We start from the raw sequence: 18917 nt of genomic DNA, 5'->3' as shown, positions 1-18917 counted from the left end.
CATCCTCTTGTCGAACTTCGTATTATGTATTTAAAGTGCTATGAAGAATTAAACAATCATAATTATAATACTAAATTAAGGTGGAGCCATAAACCACAAATACACAGTATAACATATATTAACACAGACATCTTTTAGAGGAAAATAAAGTCAAATGAGAACGCGTGCATTTTGTTACTTTTCTCTAATAATGGAACAAAATGAAAGCTACACAGAACAAGAATGAAATTATACACTCCCAAATTATTTTTTAATATGTGCAGGCGACCGTAAATAATTTTATAAACTCCTTTTAGAAATGGATTAAGGTAAATACATTTATTATTTAGTTCCAAACTATTGTTTACATGCTTAGTAACCACTGTAACTGTAAAATACAATAATAATTTTAGCATTACTTGCATTGAATTCATAAAATTAAAATATTTTTCAAAAAATAACATAATTTTGTATCTTTTTACTTCGCGAGCTTCAGCTATAAGGAAGTATTGCAATAGGACCCATTCGACAAATGGCTGCTTTCATATTTTCTCGACGTTTCATGAGTACGAAAAAATAAGTCTTGTGTTTCCGTCTGTCTGTTTGGCGTCCGTATAAATTTTTATTAGACAGATAATCTCCGAACTACTGGAGCAACTGTTGACGAATTTTACATGTACGTTAGGAATGTCGTGTAGATGATAAAACGATAATCAAATAATCAAAATTTCTCTGATTATCCCCACCATAATACAATAATACAAAATAGCAAACTCTTGCACGTATGGTTTATGAATCCGTGTTAAGTTTTCATCCTAAACATCCAGATTGTATAAAAGCACTTTGCAATTTAACGCTGAAATTAAAACTGGAAAACCCAATGTTTTGAAATCTTGCAAACGTTTTCAGGTCATGGTAAACATTGTAAATCATTAATCGTTAATCAAAATGTATCCGTTTATCCGCTCCGAAAATTGGATGACCTCATCACAAAATTTTGTTATAGAAAAACTCACTTGACATGACGTATATTCTATGTTCACTACTAACTGTTGACTGATTTTTTGAGTCAAATATTCACAAATGAAAGAAAATGATTATCTTAAGGACACTAACAGTCAGCAACAATAAAAATAAGCGGTGTTAATAATTACTAAATTTAAAGTGATTCAACCCAAGGATAGTACGATATATGGTTTCAAAGAAACTTAAAGAAAATAAATAATCCTCATAATAAAACCAAAACCTCCGCTGGGACTCCTGCTGAGACAACATTTTCTCTTGTTCCTTTTCTTACATTCTTTACTTTAACGTTACCATGTTTTTACTTTCCGCGTAATAGCTAATTGTAACGGAATTCTTCGTACAAATGTATAATTTGATGTTCCTTGACGTTGTGCAGGTCGTACAATACGAAATGAGGTTTCCTGTTTCTATCGGTCTTCAGTCTGTTACAGTTGATTACTTTGAACTTTTAAATGTGCCTTAACATTATTGTAAGGACAAAACGTTCACTAAAATAAGTTGAGTCATCAAATCCTACAATTTATTGGTGAAATTACATCAACTGTGGAACATTTGATGATATTTTCTCATTATCACAAAAAAATCTCGTAAAATGTATTGCTACTCATTTATTATTATTTTTTTATTATTATTAACTAACTGATGTCTCCTTCATTAATTAAATTATCATTTTTACCGCCTTAAAATCTTGATAACGTTATTTCAAGAAGTCATTCAATACAGACTTTTTTAAATGCTCACGCTCGGGAAGAAAAATACAGCGGAGAAGTTGTTTGCATATTGTGTGTACTTTTAATTTGATTCCAAGAAATAACTTCTTCTCGTCCCCAAACCCCGGATTTCCAATTTTCAGCACTCGAATAGATGTGTCTCTTACAACGACTACACAAATAAATTAATTGTCGCTTGCCAAATCGTAGTTTGTAGCACCAACACCTGAGTTTAATTCAGTCAGAACAGGAAAACTGAAATCGACAGAAATGGCTCCTGGGGGCTCCATCTTTGGCTCACACGTACGCAATTAAGTTAGAGCAAGTCCTCATTATTATTAGTTTAATTTTGCCGACGTTAACTGCAGATCTGTCGTTATTTATGAAGCAGCCTTTATTGCTTTCCTTCCACATGTATGCAATTCGAGTCTCACCCGTTTCAATGGAACACCTAATAAGGTATCGAAAGTGTATAAGTTCCTTTATGGACGTATTAATTCCATTATTATGTATGTATAGACATTTCGTCAGGTCGTTTCTTTGCTGGCAAGAACAGAAGGCTCCGCATTAAAATGTGGACTCTGGTGAGACGGTCATCTTAAGGTGTGCTTTGATATTTTGTTCGGAAAGAGGTGAATAAGAAGACGAGAAATGACGTGAACTGGGTTTTTGTTATGGTATAGAACAAGTCTGCATTGCAGAGAGACATTGACGAACATTATAAATTGTGATCATGTGCTAAATCCAGCCTGAATAATGCGACAAAAAGTCGAGCCGCTTCTCTGAACTGAAGTCCTAGAAATGTGCAGCTGATCGTTCAACGATCTATTTAGATGACACTCAACATCAGAAAACTGTAGATTTATACTAGTGGGTATAATTAATAAATAAGGTGATCAATAATTAGGAAAAGTAATGTAAATCAACAATCTGCTAATTTAAATCGCTGCTGCATAAAATACAACGTCTTGTTCGTTGCACAAAATTCTCGGTATTAAATTAAATTGTTGCTTCAAATGATTGCAAATCATCGTTCTAAAGAATCTTAAAAAGCTTCAAATATTAAAGGAATTTCATCTCCTTTGACACTTTCTTTACTCGTCCGGTCTCTTTCTTTCACTAACTTTTCGTTTGTCTTCTCTTTTTGTCTTTAATGTTATTTTAACTAATACATTTGCTCATTTTACAGATAAAATTTTATTCATTAAATTCTTCAGTAGAAACTATTCGAAGAAGATAAACATTGCGATTATGGATATGGATATCAGTAGGCTGACATTAAAATCTGTGGATAATTTTTAATCGTTACTGAACAGGTGTGGATTTAAATTTGCATATACTTACACTAGATGTTGTTACATACAGTATGTCCCCGGATTGAGTTCACAAGAGGAAAAAAAAACTGTATTTTCTATTTTACAAAAAAATGACGTAGGAATAACATTTTTTGCTTAATTCAAAACGAATAAATCTGCAATAAAAATTTTAATATTATCAGGCTGTGTCCTTAGAATAAAAAAAAATAAATAAAAGTAACGAAGAACTTAGAAATATGAAAAATTAATTTTTAGAGTACAGACCAGGAATATGTCATCTAGAAAATTTGTTGTAGCCATTTTTAAATTTTTTGATCACATTACCATTCGATCGAAAACATTATGTTACACTAAATAATACCTTATTTAGTATAACAACATAAAGTCTACCAATGTTTGTTCTATTAATATTGTGTTTTATTATTGATAAACACCGCAGAATATACAAAACAAACTTACGTCGCTGTCTGAGGTTTGGTGTTGTAGACTCTACGTCAGCAACGCCATTACGTGTATATAATACACCTGGACGAGTTAAACTAACCAATCAAAGCTCAGTTTTCCAGTAGTGTTAGACGTCGACTGAAGCTGAGTCTTGAATTTAGTTTTGTGATTTTTCTTGTTTCATAATAACTAATACTTTATTAAAATCAAAGATTATAAACTAAACGAAAAACTGGTTTATTTTATTTTGTTTGGATTCTATTTGTTACAGGATTAAAAAGAACACACAAATCCCATAAAACAGACCATGATTTTAATTCAAAAGTATTTTAAACTGACTATTAAAATGCGGACTGCAGCTCTATCGAATAGAAAGTTGATGGGTAAAACCATGGGTAAAACCTATTTATTTGTGGTTGCGTTAAATTTTTAGTATCTATAATAATCTACAGCGAAGTCAGGTCACGCTGAAATTGGCATACCAAAAAAGTGTTAGAAAATGTTTATACATTGAACTTAAATTTTATGCTTCAGTTATAACGTCTATACCTACTAGATTCGCCGAATAGATGTAGTAGCGTTCTTACTAGTTAGACAACATGTCTCTTGAAGCTTGAATAAATTCAATAGCGCTTTAGCAGGGGTTTTTCATGTAACTTTCATGTGATTACTGCATCTGTTCCAGTACATTACGGATAAACAGATGCAACCCAGTAATGTATGCAGTACGTCTGTGCAGATGGAAGATTTAGGAGGTCACGTGCTCCGACGAAATGCAGGAAATATCTGATAAAAGTAATGCAAATATTCAGACAAGACCTTGGGTACGACGTCATGATACAAAAATGGCAATTTGAGCTTCGAAATGACTTAATTAGGCTACGGTGGAGAAATAATGCGAGCACTATAGTTTAATTTTAGTTTACTTTTAAGTTGTTTAAATGTTTGATACAAGAACCCTTGGAAAAACGTGCATCTAAGACTATAAACTACAATTTTCGGGGTGGCATTAATAACATGTTTATAATGAAAACACTTAATTAAATTCGAAATTAGGTAAACTGTCATGTAAACTTACACAGAGATGTAATTTATAACACTTTATTTCTTAAAACATTTCGTAATCTTGTAGACTGAAAATTGCTAAATCCAGTTTTGATAAAATATTGCTTCTGGTGTTTATTAATAGATTAAATTACTTTTCCTTGTAAAAATGTATTTATAATCTTAATAGAAACATAATGTGTAAACTTGATTTAATAATTAATTGATAATAACTTAAAAACTCTAAATAAACAATAATTGACTCATATGATAAGAAAACTAATCAATCGCATGCACATTCTTCAGTCCTGGAAATTTCTATAATAAATCAATGATAATAAATAGTAGTGATACTGCAGTACTTCCAAAAATTGTAAAACATTTAAAATTGTAGTAATAACCTTTGCTGGACTTGTATTTAGTTACGGTCTATTTTTACATCGATAATATTATTCTAGAAAAACTCATATTTCATGTGAAGGAACGAATTAAAACAAGGTTAAAAAACAAATAAATATTTTCTTTGCTGTTGAGTTATTTTCATCTAAAATGTAAGTACTGTACTTGAGACATATACAACACGTGCTGGTTATTTAAGCTGAAAAAACATAACTAAAACAAGATATCTTCAAAAATTTCCATTTAGAGAAGTTTTGGGTTTTAGACGTAGATAAGATTAATTAGAGTTTCTTGAAATATACGTTTCTTCATCGTAGTCAACTTTCACTACCAAATAAATTTACTTAATTGCAGAATTCGTCTGTAGTTCCTAGGTTAGCAAAAGTCAAAGTTCACTTTCATGTAATAATTATTAGTACACAGTCTTACAAATGGTGGATTGTCCTTTAACAACCATTAACGTCAAAAAGTTACTAGAAAGACAGCACACGACTGAACTGAGTTAAAAATGACGAATACTTTATTTTGGGTCGTCTATTTTTCATAATAACAGAATATTTTGGGTCTATTTGTTATAACGGAATCAGATACAAAATTAGAAATGTATGCGCCTACCTTTAAATTTCTAAAAATACAACGTTACTACGTTAATTTTAAGGATAATCTGAAAATATTATGTTTAACACCTAAAAAATTGGATATTTTTTAAAAATGATTTTGCATTCGACTTTTTTATTTTTAACCACTTTTAAGAACTTATAACTAAATAGCGGAAGTGAATAAAATTGTATATTACAATATTAAGATTTTAGGAGTTTATAACAAACATATACATACATATATCATGTGTTTTTACACCAAAGTTTTTTTTTTTTAGTTTTGTCAGATTTGTTTCTACGTTGTAAATATAATAAATTAAAGACAGTCTCTTTTGTGAAAAATTGTAGTCTTCTTTTTTGAATCTACGACTCAATTACGACGGACCCGGAAGTATTCGTAGCCGAGGACGATTACTTATGTGCTGCTCGTAGCGCAAGTTGAATTAATTGGTTGATTAATTTAGCAGCTGCATTGAAGATATGTTTGACCTGTTAAAAAAGGCGTTCTCACAACATACTTCCACTCGTCTCGAATTCGAAAAAGATGACAGCAATAAAAAAATTGTTGATATCAATGAATGTAGGTACGTTGTTCTACAAACTTATGGGAAATTAAATAGATTATTTTTGAAATAATAATATAAACACTTGGAGATGTGATCCGGGCTTTCAATTGCAAAAAGAACCGTTTGGAATTTTTGTTCGCTTGTACTTCAAGGACGAGGGAAGTTTTGTCTGTTCAACTTTAGACCATTTTTTTTAATGTTGATAAAGTTAAAAATAAAATCACGATGTAAATTTTAGTCGACATTTATTTAACACAATTTTAAAATCTAACGATAATAATCTTAGAGAACACCTGAAATTTTGTACGAATCAATCTAATGCAGACGTCCAAAAAAAAGTGAAACTATACATTTGTAAAAATGGTCCCCGGTACAATTGTAAAACAGTATCACCAAAATTCATGTTATCGTTTTTGCAGTGATATATTTAGTGTGATAAATTCAGAGTGTGAAAAAATTCGTAGCTATTAATTAAAAAGAAAAACGATATTTCTGCTGAAAGATTATAGGTCAAAATAAAGGTTGTTGTAAATAATATCGTTCTCTATTAATGATAAATTACCTAGAATAAAAAGATGAAAGCAAAATTATAGTTATTAATTTGTATGACTTTCAGGAATTTGTGACTATAGTCAGCAGCAACATATAGAGTGACACCTGTCGGTATCCTTCAATTTCAATCGGAGGTACTCATTATGTCTCCCTTTAGATAAAATGTATTGAAATTAATTGTAATCCATTCATCTAATTTGAAGTCAAGGTTTCACACCTACCACAAACACGCCAGGCTCACTAAATATAAATTTTATTGTGTATATACGAAGTCGTATCCACGCTTTACGTAACAGATAAGAAACCCAGTGGTAAATATCAATACGATTAAAAGACGACATGCTATGGAACCTGAGTGTCAGTGGCGCACTTCCAAGCCTAACATAAACGTGTGTGCGAATTTTGAGGTGAATAGTAATAAATAAAAATGAAATATTGTGTAGTTTTTGTATTATTTGTATTCGGTTTTCAACAAACTTCATCCAAAGTATTCACGAGATGCGGTCTGACACAAGAGTTATTGAGACAAGGGTTTCCGAGGAGCTTTGTTGGAAACTGTACGTATTCCAAAATTTATCATTTTTATTCCTTGTTAGATTGAAATTTACATGAAACAGTATTTGCGCATATAGGAACCGTAGCCTGGTGCAGCCTTGACCGTTATATCAACTTTGTTTTGTTCGGTTGTTGGCAAAAAGCAACGTTGTTTTTTAAATGTTGTGCAATTTTTAACACCTAATTAACAGTTTTAAAAAGTTACATTACTAGACGTCGTTTTTTAATCTAAAAGATAGTCAGTTACAGTATCAAAATATTTGTTGTTGCACCACATTACACTTTGTTTATTTATTTAAACGTATTCGAACATCTACAGTTCTATAAAAATTCAAACGAAATTTATGCATGGCGTGTCCGTGAATTGAAATGTGTCGCTTCCCGATACTTTATTGTTTCAAAAGTACATTTAAAACGTGCATAAAAGCAAATTCTTCTCACGTAGCAGCGCGTCAAAATGTATTTTGTTTTTAAAAATAAACGGGCTATATTTTGTTATTTTTGCAGGGGTTTGTTTGATTGAAAGCGAAAGCGCTAAGGATACATCTAAAGTAACCAACAAAGCGAACGGAGGCAAAGGTCTCGGGTTATTTCAGGTAATGTTCGTTTTAACGGAAGTCATAATCCTTTGTGTTGCAGTGCGACCACATCCGTTTGTTCCGTTGCATTGTGTTAAAATATTCATTTCGTTTTTAAACTTTGCAGATAAGCAGCAAAGAGTGGTGCACATATCAGACTGCAGGGGGTAAATGCAACGTGAAATGTGAAGGTAATTCTCATTAAAAAATATAGAATGGAAATGATAGGGACAATGCGCTTTATTGCAGACACAGCACGTATGTGTAATTTTTAATTTAGATAGGAACGACATTTTATGGAGACAAATATTTGTTAGATTGCTTAGTTTGTGCAAAAGGCTCATTATTTTGCTTATGGTTGGCATATGGCGTGTGATCAAGAAAATTTTATAAGCGAGTCATGTTTCAACGTGAAATAGTGTGTCTGCTCCATAACGTAAACTCATTATGGGAATTATACGCTGAATTTAGTGCAAACACAAGATTTCACTTACAACATGACATGATTATAAATTAATTTTATTGGTGGACGATGACTCAGACGATTATCGTTTATATGCTCTCATAAAAAAGACAAAGCTGAGTGATTTTGCTGTGTTGAAAAGTATCACGATTCAAATTTTTAGTCGTTTGTCAAAACTCAAAAATTAGGTTCGAACACAGACAGGATTTTTCTTTCATGGGCTAACAAACATTTTTTGCCTCATTCAGTCCGAACAAAAATATATTTAAATTCAAAAATGTTTAAATTTGTGCACTTATGTGATCAATATGTTCAGATGTAGAGACAGTAGATTCACGAGCTTTTCATGTTCTTTAAAATTTCCGAATTCTAAGGCTTCCATCACAACTAAATCCACCCAAAAGCTGTATTCTATTGAACTGTCTACCGGCTTGTCTGAATAATTTCTAAGTCGATTATTCTCATACGTGTAGCTTACAATGAACTGATTGAAAATTAATCTACAGTGAAACAATTTTCTTGTGTTGCAGATTTAATAAATGAAGATATATCCGACGACGCATCGTGTGCCAAAAAAATTCATGGACAGCTAGGGTTTCAAGCATGGGCAGGATGGAAACGTAATTGTTATAGAAGAACGTTACCCCTCCCTAATTGCTAGAATATGTAATGTTGGCCAATAAAAACAACAACATACCAATTTCTTGTTTATAAATACAAAATAAACATTTGTTAGTGGCGAACTATTCTTTGTAATTTTTATTTGTAAGTTTAAACGAAGAAAGTTGAAATAACGAAAGCAAATTCATACGAAACCGCATTCCTTGGAAACTGATACTGTAATCATCATAATTACTAAAATATACCCTGTTGCCTCCATTAAATTTTTAATGAGCTTTAATTCCACAAAAGTTGCTTGCTTAATAACAGAGCTTGAAATCAAATTAAGTTGTTTGCATTTGTATTTTGTTCTTCTTTTAGTAACCCTTGTATGCGCAGTTAGAACTGTAACTAATAAAACAAACAATAAATAACCCAGTCGACAATGATGAAAAGCTTTTCTGTATTGTTGCAGTAAATAAGAGAATTATCTGTGCTACCCAAGCCATTCTTTATTTCCACAAATTGCTTATGGTTCACGATTTACATTCCAGCAGACGAAATTTGCGTTTGGAATTTGCAGATAAGATTAAATTATAAACCAGCTAAATTGCTTAGAATATCGAACTCGCCCCGAATGATTCTTGTTAAGTAAGATGTATCTGCAAAAATTGTTATCGATTTGGTTAATTCAGTGTAAATTTATTTAGTTTGATTTTAGTATGTATGAGCGTGCAAATTTTACCCCGTACAAATAAATGTTTCAGCATCAACTACGGAAAAGCGGAGAAAATTAATTTCCTCTTGCGGACTTTTTAAAATTAAAGACTTTGTTAGCGCTAGATGCCGTAGAAAGAGCACTTAGAAAGTTGTAACAAAAAGAAACTTACTCTATACTGTTTTCATATTCTTGGAAATTTATAGTGACAGCTATTGTAGGAACAGGTTGAAACTACATACATTTTTTAAGAATATGTATAATAATTCAAAATCACGGGACTCTGACTTGAATAGAGTAAGCAAGTTCCAGAAACATTCTTTCTTATTCCAGACACTTCGGATTTATATAATGTATGTAAGGTTGAAGCGATATTTCGGCAAAGAAGGCTGATAGAAACACAAACTCTCCGCATTAATATTCAACAGTATTACTTTGATGATTATCGTGAGTTACTTACTAATATTTAATGTAGTCCGGCGCATCCACCATTTTATTTATACATGACCAACGCACTTTAATTTTTGATGAAATGGATTTAATTAGTCTTGTGTACTTTTAGTTCTCCTGTATAATAAAATTTCAATTACAATTTAATATTTGGTTAAATATTAAACTGTAGCGACGTTCTTTGTACATTTTAAAACAATAAAATAAAATGTAATTGTTTTTGTAAATGAAATTCAATAATTACAATTGACTCTCTAAATTAAACGTAAAATACATTTGTTAAAAAAACGAACACTTTAATGTTTATCATATATAAATTATAAAAATATTGTATACTCACGTTTTTACACAAATATAAATTAGTACACCTTCAAATTACAATTTTTTCACGATATAATAACTATAATATACCTTTCATATTTATTCCTAGTACACGATCCATTAGCAATTGGATATCGAGAAATGATTGAAATATATTAACAAGAATGCTGAAGAAGATAAAAGAAACATGGTTTAATTAGCTTTTGCTTAGTAATACAAAATTATTTTTACAAAGCTTCATTAAGTCTAAATTTTTATTTTTTGCAAAAGTCGAATTAGGTTTACGTTTTTAGGTCGATGTCGAATACTACACAGAACAAAGTTCAAAATTCGCTTAATGTCAGTCTACACAAGTAGCAAAACTTATTCACAAGATATTTTCTTATCATATCACTGGTGGTAAAACCAGAACACGTTGCACATTATTGTCATATAAAGTTCGTGGTGTCATAAACTGAGAACTGGTGTGCTGTTGTGCTGTATCTCTTACTCCTAAACTTACGTCAACTCCAAGTGTATTATACACCAAGCACAATAATACCCGTTAGCTTTTTATAAATATTTTAATTTTTATTTGTACATGAACCATTTTAAATTTCAATGTTTAGCTGCATTTTTTCCATTATTGTATCACTTGCTATCATAGTGTACTATATACTTTTTTTATTGAGGCAACTACATACATATATTTCTCTAAAAACAAAAACTTCACATTTGTTTCAGAGGTCTGTGAATTTGAAAAACCATTGAAAGTTTTTGCAACTTCATTTTCGAAGGAAAACAAAACATTAAAGTTATTTAGACAGAACTTTCTTCGCCCCTAAAGTACAGTCTAACAACTACAGCTTCGAGAAATTATCTAATTTAACTACTCCATTTCCTTACAAAAATTTATCATCTTAAACATATTCTTGTTGTGAAAAGAAGATTGCGTATATTAAGAAAAAAAAAATAGGTAAAATGGAGATGACGTCATTCCAAAATGTTGCAAAGTAAATTGTACTTACATTTCATAAAATAACATATTTCTGTACTTGTGGTTTATTACTCTGCCTCATTAGACGTCTAAATTGTTATAAAAAATAAATAAATAAATAAAAAGCATAAAATCGATTCTTTAAGGTTATTGTAAACATGATAAACCGACAAACTTTTTTGGTTATCCCTTCCAAAAATTTGTTTTTCAAAATTTTACTAGATAAGTCTGATCTAAAATGTACAAAATAGAATTTGATGGTTTATCAACCCATTAATATTTTTTAGGTTTGCTTATACGGAGTGTCTGAAAAAATTAATCAATAAAGTAGTTTATAGTGTATTTCAGAACTCCGTTCGCCTAAGGTGACGGGGTGAATGTAAATCGGCAGTTATGACCGAGTAAGTAGGTTTTTACCGCCCTTCTTTTGTTAAAGAAAAAGCTGTTCCCTTTTTTCGTAGGTAAACGTTAAATCTAAGGGTGTCCTTGTCGTTTAGTATAGGGTAAACCAGTTGAAGCAAGAAAAGCATAGTGCACTTTCAGCGTGGTTGTATGATGTAGCGATTGACTCAGCGGTTAAAGCAGTGACGTTAAAAATGTTGAGGCACTACATTTACATGCGCAAGAGGTATTGTCTTCCCAGTTTAAAGTGGTTTTTATGATAAGTACATTGTGTCGAAGTTGATGATGGGAACAATGGAGTAAATCCCTACCCATAAATAAGAAACTGGTCGGTTTCTTACAGGGCCGTATTTTGTTATTCAACTCATATTGTCCGTCGTGGGGTAATAATGAGGTGATAATGTTTATTATCTTATCATAAAAACCATTTTAAACTGGGAGTACAATACTGAAATAGCAATTTTTTAAAAAGTAACTTATTTCTTTATTTTTTACAAATATATAATATAGTTTACTGATTAAATCAAAAAGTCTTCTGGTTTCATCGGAACTGATATTAATGTTTTTGTTTTGAAGGAGTCACTCTAAACTTTTTTGTACAAGGCGATTATAAAAGGTTATACATCAAGCTGGCTTTGAAATTTCATGAACTTTGCCGCCTCCTTTTGATGATTGAAGTTTACTTGGCGCATGTCACAAACGCCTGACAGGCAGGCAACTAATAATTCAGCAGAGCGGAAAATTCATATAAAAAATGTAGTGACAAATTTTCAATAAACTTGATGCACGATCTTTCATTATCACCTTGTATAAATGAACAGATACTAAAAGACATTACATATTCTAATATGAGATCTGAGTAATTCGTCTCGATAGTTGAGATATTAAAACAAAATTTGTACAACATCGTGTTGATATTTTTATCTAAGCAGGCTCATAAAATAAAGTAGTGTTATTTATTTGTATTGTTGTGGTTGACATCTCTTATTTTATACTAGAATGAACCTTGCGTTCAATGGAACATAAAACAGAAACAAATTCTTGACACTGTTAATTTCAGTTATTACGAGTCCGTGAGAATTTTTAATGATGGACACCTGATCGATCGATAGATCGACAATACGTGAGAAAACCTCACCCATATCTGTGGACAAGGAGCATTCAAAACGTTAAAATACCAGAAAGACCACCACCCGATAAATTATGAAATATATGTGTTCTAAACCCACAGTAATCGTGTAGAAAAATAGTACAAGCGAACGACTTTTCATAAATAATTCTAAAAAGCAAACGGAAACACGGCTTTTAGAAACTACGAGTACAAATTTTGCAGCAGCTTTCCGCTTCTCGGTACGTTAAAATTATCTACTTTAGTGATGAATACACTTCTTTAAAACGATCTGTAAATAAACATAACGTAAAACCTTGGAGTGATAGGTAATACATGTTTTTATAGAAAAGATAACCAATTTCCCGAAAAATTGAATGAATGGTAGGTATATTAGAAAATCATTTGGTGGTCCCATATTTTTCATGAAAATGTATTCAACAAGATATATGTGGCAATGTTGGAAATATACAAAAACACTCGTTAAATCTGATGTAGACATAATATTTCAACAAGAGAGAGCTCCACCGCATTGTGGTTTACGCAATAGTATATTTTTTTTAGTCCATTTGTTTCGAGAAAATTCTATATACAGATGAAGGTTGCTAAAGTGACCACCCCACTCACCAGATTTTACTCCGTTAGAATTTTTTCTATCAGGTGTTTAAAATCAGTGCTGGATCGAATTTCACGGTTACGAGTATGGTAAGAGGGAGAGAGAGAGAATGTTAAATAGATTTTAAAACTAACGTATTTTTTGTCAAAATTTGGCTTTATTTAAGTTTAGGTCAAAATTAAATATCTGATGTCAAAGCATTGCTCTTTTTCCATCACCGTGTTAAATTGCCTTTACTCTAGAAAGCCAGCTGTAATTTCTGCACAAGTTCCTCGCAGGCAACCGCACTAAATTCAGCTCAAGTGCAATCCATCAGTTTTGTTCATTAGGAAGAAAGTTCCTCAAACAAGTAATTCCGTAATCAGACTCCCGCGAGGTGACAAATAATACCCCTCTTCAAGCTACTCGCGATACCTTGTATATAATAACTGATGGTTCTTTTTACGACGTAACAGCCGACTTTTGTAAATTAGGTTCGTTTTATAGGGGTAATGGGTTAGAGGGTTGTATTTCGCTAAGATATTAGAAGATTCCTCGACAGCTGTTTGCAGTAGCTGCGTGATTTGCATGGGAAGAGATCGCCTGGGAGACATCAGATGTCCTCGCGTCTGATTGAATCTAGCTTGCAACCATGCTACACGGTGATGTATCGCAGACATTCATCTTCCACAACCGAACAACACACTTCATGACGGCTATTCATACCGTAAAAGCTCAGATCGGGGAAGAAAAAGCCGCATCCGTTCGATCAACGGCCCTATCGGAGATGATGTTTTATTCTGAATCATTTGTTTGCTTATTTCGGTGCTTGGGTTCGGTTTATGAGATGAGGAACGGAATTTGTGTTTGTGTAGGCATTTGATTTGTATCAATGCAACCAGTTAAACATGATATATGCTTAGGGAAAGCTTCGCGGTGAGTTCGGCGATACATGCTTTAGAGAAAATCGCTGTCGTCGAGATCAACGATGCAGAAGAACAGAGTTTAGAAACTTTACGCACAGAAATTTTTGATCCGCAACCACAGAAATATTTTGAATGTAAGGAACAACTTATGCTAAACATTTTGTTACGTGCTTGTGCATGGTAACGAATAAAAATCCATAAAATGGTTTTTGTCGTAGTGTTTAATGATTTTAAACGTGAGACTTGACTTTATTAGCACATTAGATCGTCGCTTCTACAGCACCACGAATACGAGCCCTAACAACTAAATATTGGGACAACAAAAAATTTTTATAAAAAAATCACCAAACTTTTTAACAAAAATGTAATTTATTTTAGATAATTAAAATTTTAAAATTAATTCGTTTTGCAAAACTGTTAATGTTTACAGCACAACAAAAACTAATTTCTAACTCAAACAGTGACATAAAACTCTAAAACAACGTAACATTTTGTGACACATAAATATTGGGACACAGCAAATTCAGTAACTGGTCACATCTCCTTCTGCCTTAATAACTGCAGGAATTCTTGCCATCGTACTTTCAACTAATTTTCTGCAATACACAGGAGTTGTTACCTTATCCTACACTCGCTAAATTTCCTGTTGAAGATTGACAATCGCTTGTCATGGATGATTTCCTAAATATTTTTTTATTTCACGCCATACCGTCTCTACTAGATTAGGATCTGGGCTATTCGATGGTCAGGGCAAACATTTATATTATTATTCTTGGTAACAAGTGTTGTATGTGTGTAACTTGAAGCATCATCCTGTTGAAAAATATGAATATCAACAGGATAGACTGCTTCAGTAGTTGTTAATATTTTTTTACAAAGTCTTTTGATATTTGTTTGCATTTGTAATTTTCCTTCCATGAACGTTGTTCTTTAAATTCCGTTAATAGACATGCACCCCCAAACCATTTTTCCGCTTGCAAACTTGATTGTTTGTTTGAGATAATCCATATTAAAATTTCTTTTTTATTTCAATAACTCTTTTTCGATTATTATCTCACCCAGACATCAAATTTGGACTCAGCGTTATATATTACTTTTCTTCAATTTTTATTTTGATCATATTAACCGATTTTTCTTATGGGCAGTTTTTAATTTTGGTTTTACTTTAGCCTAAAATAATATAAATAAATAATAAAGTCCATCAAAGATAGCTTTATTTAAGATTTACAATGTAAAAACCAAGGCCTGATTTGTGTATCCATTCGCGACAATATTGTCTTGAAAAATTTGGTTGGTTATCGTTATTCCAGCAAGTAGTAATTTCTCTTGAAGTACTCCGTCGCCACTTTTATAAATTTTCATCAGTTGTCGTTGATCACGCGCTTTCACAAGTGGTGGCCTACCGGGAATTTTACCTTTTATTCCTATGGTACCTCTATCTGGGTAATATTTTACGATGTTTACCATCGACGACTAAGCTATTTGGAACAAATTTTCACTTTTTCTTATCTATTTTCCCTTGCAGTACTGCGAAATTATTATTTTCAGAACTTTTACTAAAATTAGCCCACCGCTAACTATTTTTTTCTAAATAAAACCAACACTAGCATGAAATGCTACGATCCCTATAATAATGGCAGCCTTTACCAGCTACTACGTTTGTATTTCGATGGTATACTTAGCAAATTTTCTTGGGTGTCCCAACATTTAAATGTCAGCAAAAATGGCACATTTTTTATTTAGGTGACAGTTTTTGCGCTCTAAAAAAATTTATTAATTTGCAAAATACCTCAATCTCTGCCAAAATAGATGCCCATGCAAAATTTGCATTTAGTCCAAACGAATTGAATGATATCAAAAATATGTACCGGATTTTTTTGAGAAATTGTCTGTGTCCCAATATTTAGTTGTTAGGGCTCGTACAACAGGGATAAATCTAAAAAGAATTATACACAGTAGGACCACTCAAATGGAAAATGTAGTCACCTTCTGAATATATACTCCACTTTGTTTGGACACTATCAGACGATCAATAATAAGACTAACATAGCATATAATTTTAGCATTAACTTAAATGAGTTATGCCCCTGCGAGTACAAAGAATATAGACCATTACGTTTAACGGCATGCTACTTGCATCTTGCCTTAAGCTTAAAAAATTACTAGGTTTACTTAGCGACTGTTTACAAGTTTGATTTTATATCAGAAATCATTACTGTATTCTTATTTGTTCTCCTATTAGTTATTTAACTAAAATCAAATTATATTTTAAACCACTTATTCTACACGCAATCAATTTTTGAAATAAACTACCCCTGACAAGTGGAAACAATACGAGATTTGATTTTCTGTTGAAGCAAAAATTTCACTGTTGAGTTTATTAGGGACATCTGTGCTTATTCTTTGTAGAAAGAAGTAAAGAGGAAGTGGGATATTCGTGATTCCTGCCTTAACACCGTCTTGTAAAGAGTCACTAAATGACTTTTGTTATAGAACTTAGCCATGATAATGTTGATTCAAGTGATATTTATATTTAGTGATAAGAAATTAAAACATAACACGCAATCTACAATTTTTCAAGTTTGTGATCATATACATTTCAAAACGTACACCTAGTAAAAATTTAATAATTAATTCTGAGATGACGTCGTCAGCGTTTTGACTGGGATAAATGTATTAATTTTCGTATGTACAATGTGACACTAATTGCAAAATTACTGTCTCCTCACATCTTAGGACGATTATGTGAATCGTTTTAATACACAAAATCATCCGGTTCATATATCGACTAGTTTGACTCTTTTTGGGTTAAAAATTTTAGAAAATCTTTAAAGCTGTTTACAAAATTTTTATTCCCCTAAAACAACCGTAACAGCATACACCTCAGAGCGTTTTTTCAGTAAATACTCATTCAATAGTTTCTGGAGAATAAACTTTCTACACGATGATTAAATACATATAATTAATAATAGTATTTTTTGGAAATTTCAGAAAAGTCCCTTATGTAATTTCTGAAGCAAGTTGTATCCGTTATGGTTATACATAGAAATATTATAATTAATAAGTTAAAAATAGAGATCGATCTATTTGACGAATGCCCATTTTTATGTTTTCTTAACGTTTCATCCCTTAAAATATGGAAAAGCAGGTTTGTCTTTTCTGTGTGCATATAATTTAGAAAACTACTGAACTAATGAATGTGAAATTTTAAGTAATAAACTTTAAGAATATCGTGCAGACAAACATACAATAGTACATATTTTTTTAATTTTATAGAATAAGATACTCTCACACTTGTGATTTATGAATCTGTGTTGAATTATTACCCTAAATATTTAGATTTTTGGGAAAAAAATTAAAATTGTATAACAAACATTTCGCAATTTAACTTTGAAACTGTTAAAACGAATCCTGTAAAAAGTATTGTAAGGTCCTCGTAAGTTGTAAATCGTTAATTGGAATTTATTCGTTTATCCCCTCCCAAAAAAAACTGATGATATTAAAATTTTAATTTTTTCTCAAATAAATTTTATCTAAGACTTGTACAAGACAACTCAAAAAGAATCATGAATTTATTTTATTGATCAAATTACGAATCCTTTTGTCGAAACTTTAAGTATACAGTCCTTTTATTGTTGGTATTACATTACCTTTTGCCATTGATATATGTGGCCTTGATAAAGTGTAAATGATGTCATTATAATTTTTTCTTATGGGATAACTAACTTGAAACACACGCATAGCATGCTCCTTTAACTATGCTTTAACAGTCATACATATTTTTATTTAAACTTCTAAAAGCTATAATAAAAAAAATAAGGTCGCAAAATTAAATTTTCTGGTTTTTCGACAAATCTGTACTTGTTCACCTGTATTTCAGGGGCGAGGAAAGTTCTGTCAAAGTAACCTAAACCAATTTTTACTTCCAGAGCGTAAGCAAAGGAAGTACGGTAATCGAGTCCGTCGGCCGACTCTTTACTTTTATGTTTTTTCAACCTTTCATGACCCCTATAGTACGAAGAAATAGGTCTTCATTTTCCGTCTGTCTGTCTGTCTGTCTGTCTGTCTGTCTGCCGTCACGGATTTTTATTAGACAGATAATCTCCGAAAGTACTGACCGATTGTTGTCAAATTTTGTATTTATGTTATGAATATCATGTAGATGGTAAAACGCTAACCAAATTTTGTCTAATCATCGTCACCAATAACTTGATGACGTCACTTCAAAATTGTACATAGTAAATGGGTTTTAAATTGTATAAAATAAGATAATCATACACATGTTGTTTATGACACCGTGTTGAGTTTTTACCCGAAACGTCCAGATTTTTTGAAAAAAAATCAAAATTATAAAATAACATTTTGCAATGTAATTTTGAATCTGTAAAATAGAATGCTTCGAAAACCTGCATATGTTTTAAGGATATGATAGGCATGATAATTTTCTAATCAAAATATATTTACTTATCCCCTCCAAAAAATTAATGACGTCAGCTCAAAATTTTGCCGTATAAATCCTATCTAAATTGTACAACATATGATGACTCTGTACTTGTGATTTATCATTCCATTCATATTTTTTGAATTTGC

At 31.5% G+C, this 18917-nt stretch overlaps 2 protein-coding genes and 1 long non-coding RNA gene across 3 annotated transcripts in view; 1 reads left to right on the top strand and 2 right to left on the bottom strand.

Annotated features, from left to right (window-relative positions):
- The window catches only part of LOC135134294 (leucine-rich repeat-containing protein 15-like), a 72899-nt gene that overhangs the window by 5390 nt on the left and 48592 nt on the right, over positions 1-18917 (bottom strand). The gene's annotated exons all lie outside the window — the stretch shown is intronic.
- LOC135134144 (uncharacterized) lies at positions 2855-3365 on the bottom strand. The gene is made up of 3 exons (XR_010281236.1): positions 3296-3365; positions 3060-3186; positions 2855-3000 (listed from the first exon to the last, which is right to left on the bottom strand). It is a non-coding gene; the product is annotated as an uncharacterized LOC135134144 (long non-coding RNA).
- LOC135134372 (lysozyme) lies at positions 6858-8977 on the top strand. Its single transcript, XM_064063027.1, has 4 exons — positions 6858-7192; positions 7698-7786; positions 7896-7959; positions 8762-8977. The coding sequence occupies exons 1-4, from the start codon at positions 7063-7065 to the stop codon at positions 8890-8892; spliced, it is 414 nt and encodes a 137-aa protein (XP_063919097.1). The 5' UTR covers positions 6858-7062; the 3' UTR covers positions 8893-8977.

This window comes from Zophobas morio, unplaced genomic scaffold (assembly GCF_036711695.1).
Source record: "Zophobas morio isolate AGI-343-1 ecotype UQ-CSIRO unplaced genomic scaffold, CSIRO_AGI_Zmor_V1 ptg000023l, whole genome shotgun sequence".
Taxonomy (NCBI): domain Eukaryota; kingdom Metazoa; phylum Arthropoda; class Insecta; order Coleoptera; family Tenebrionidae; genus Zophobas; species Zophobas morio.
This window is presented reverse-complemented; position numbering and strand designations above follow the sequence as displayed.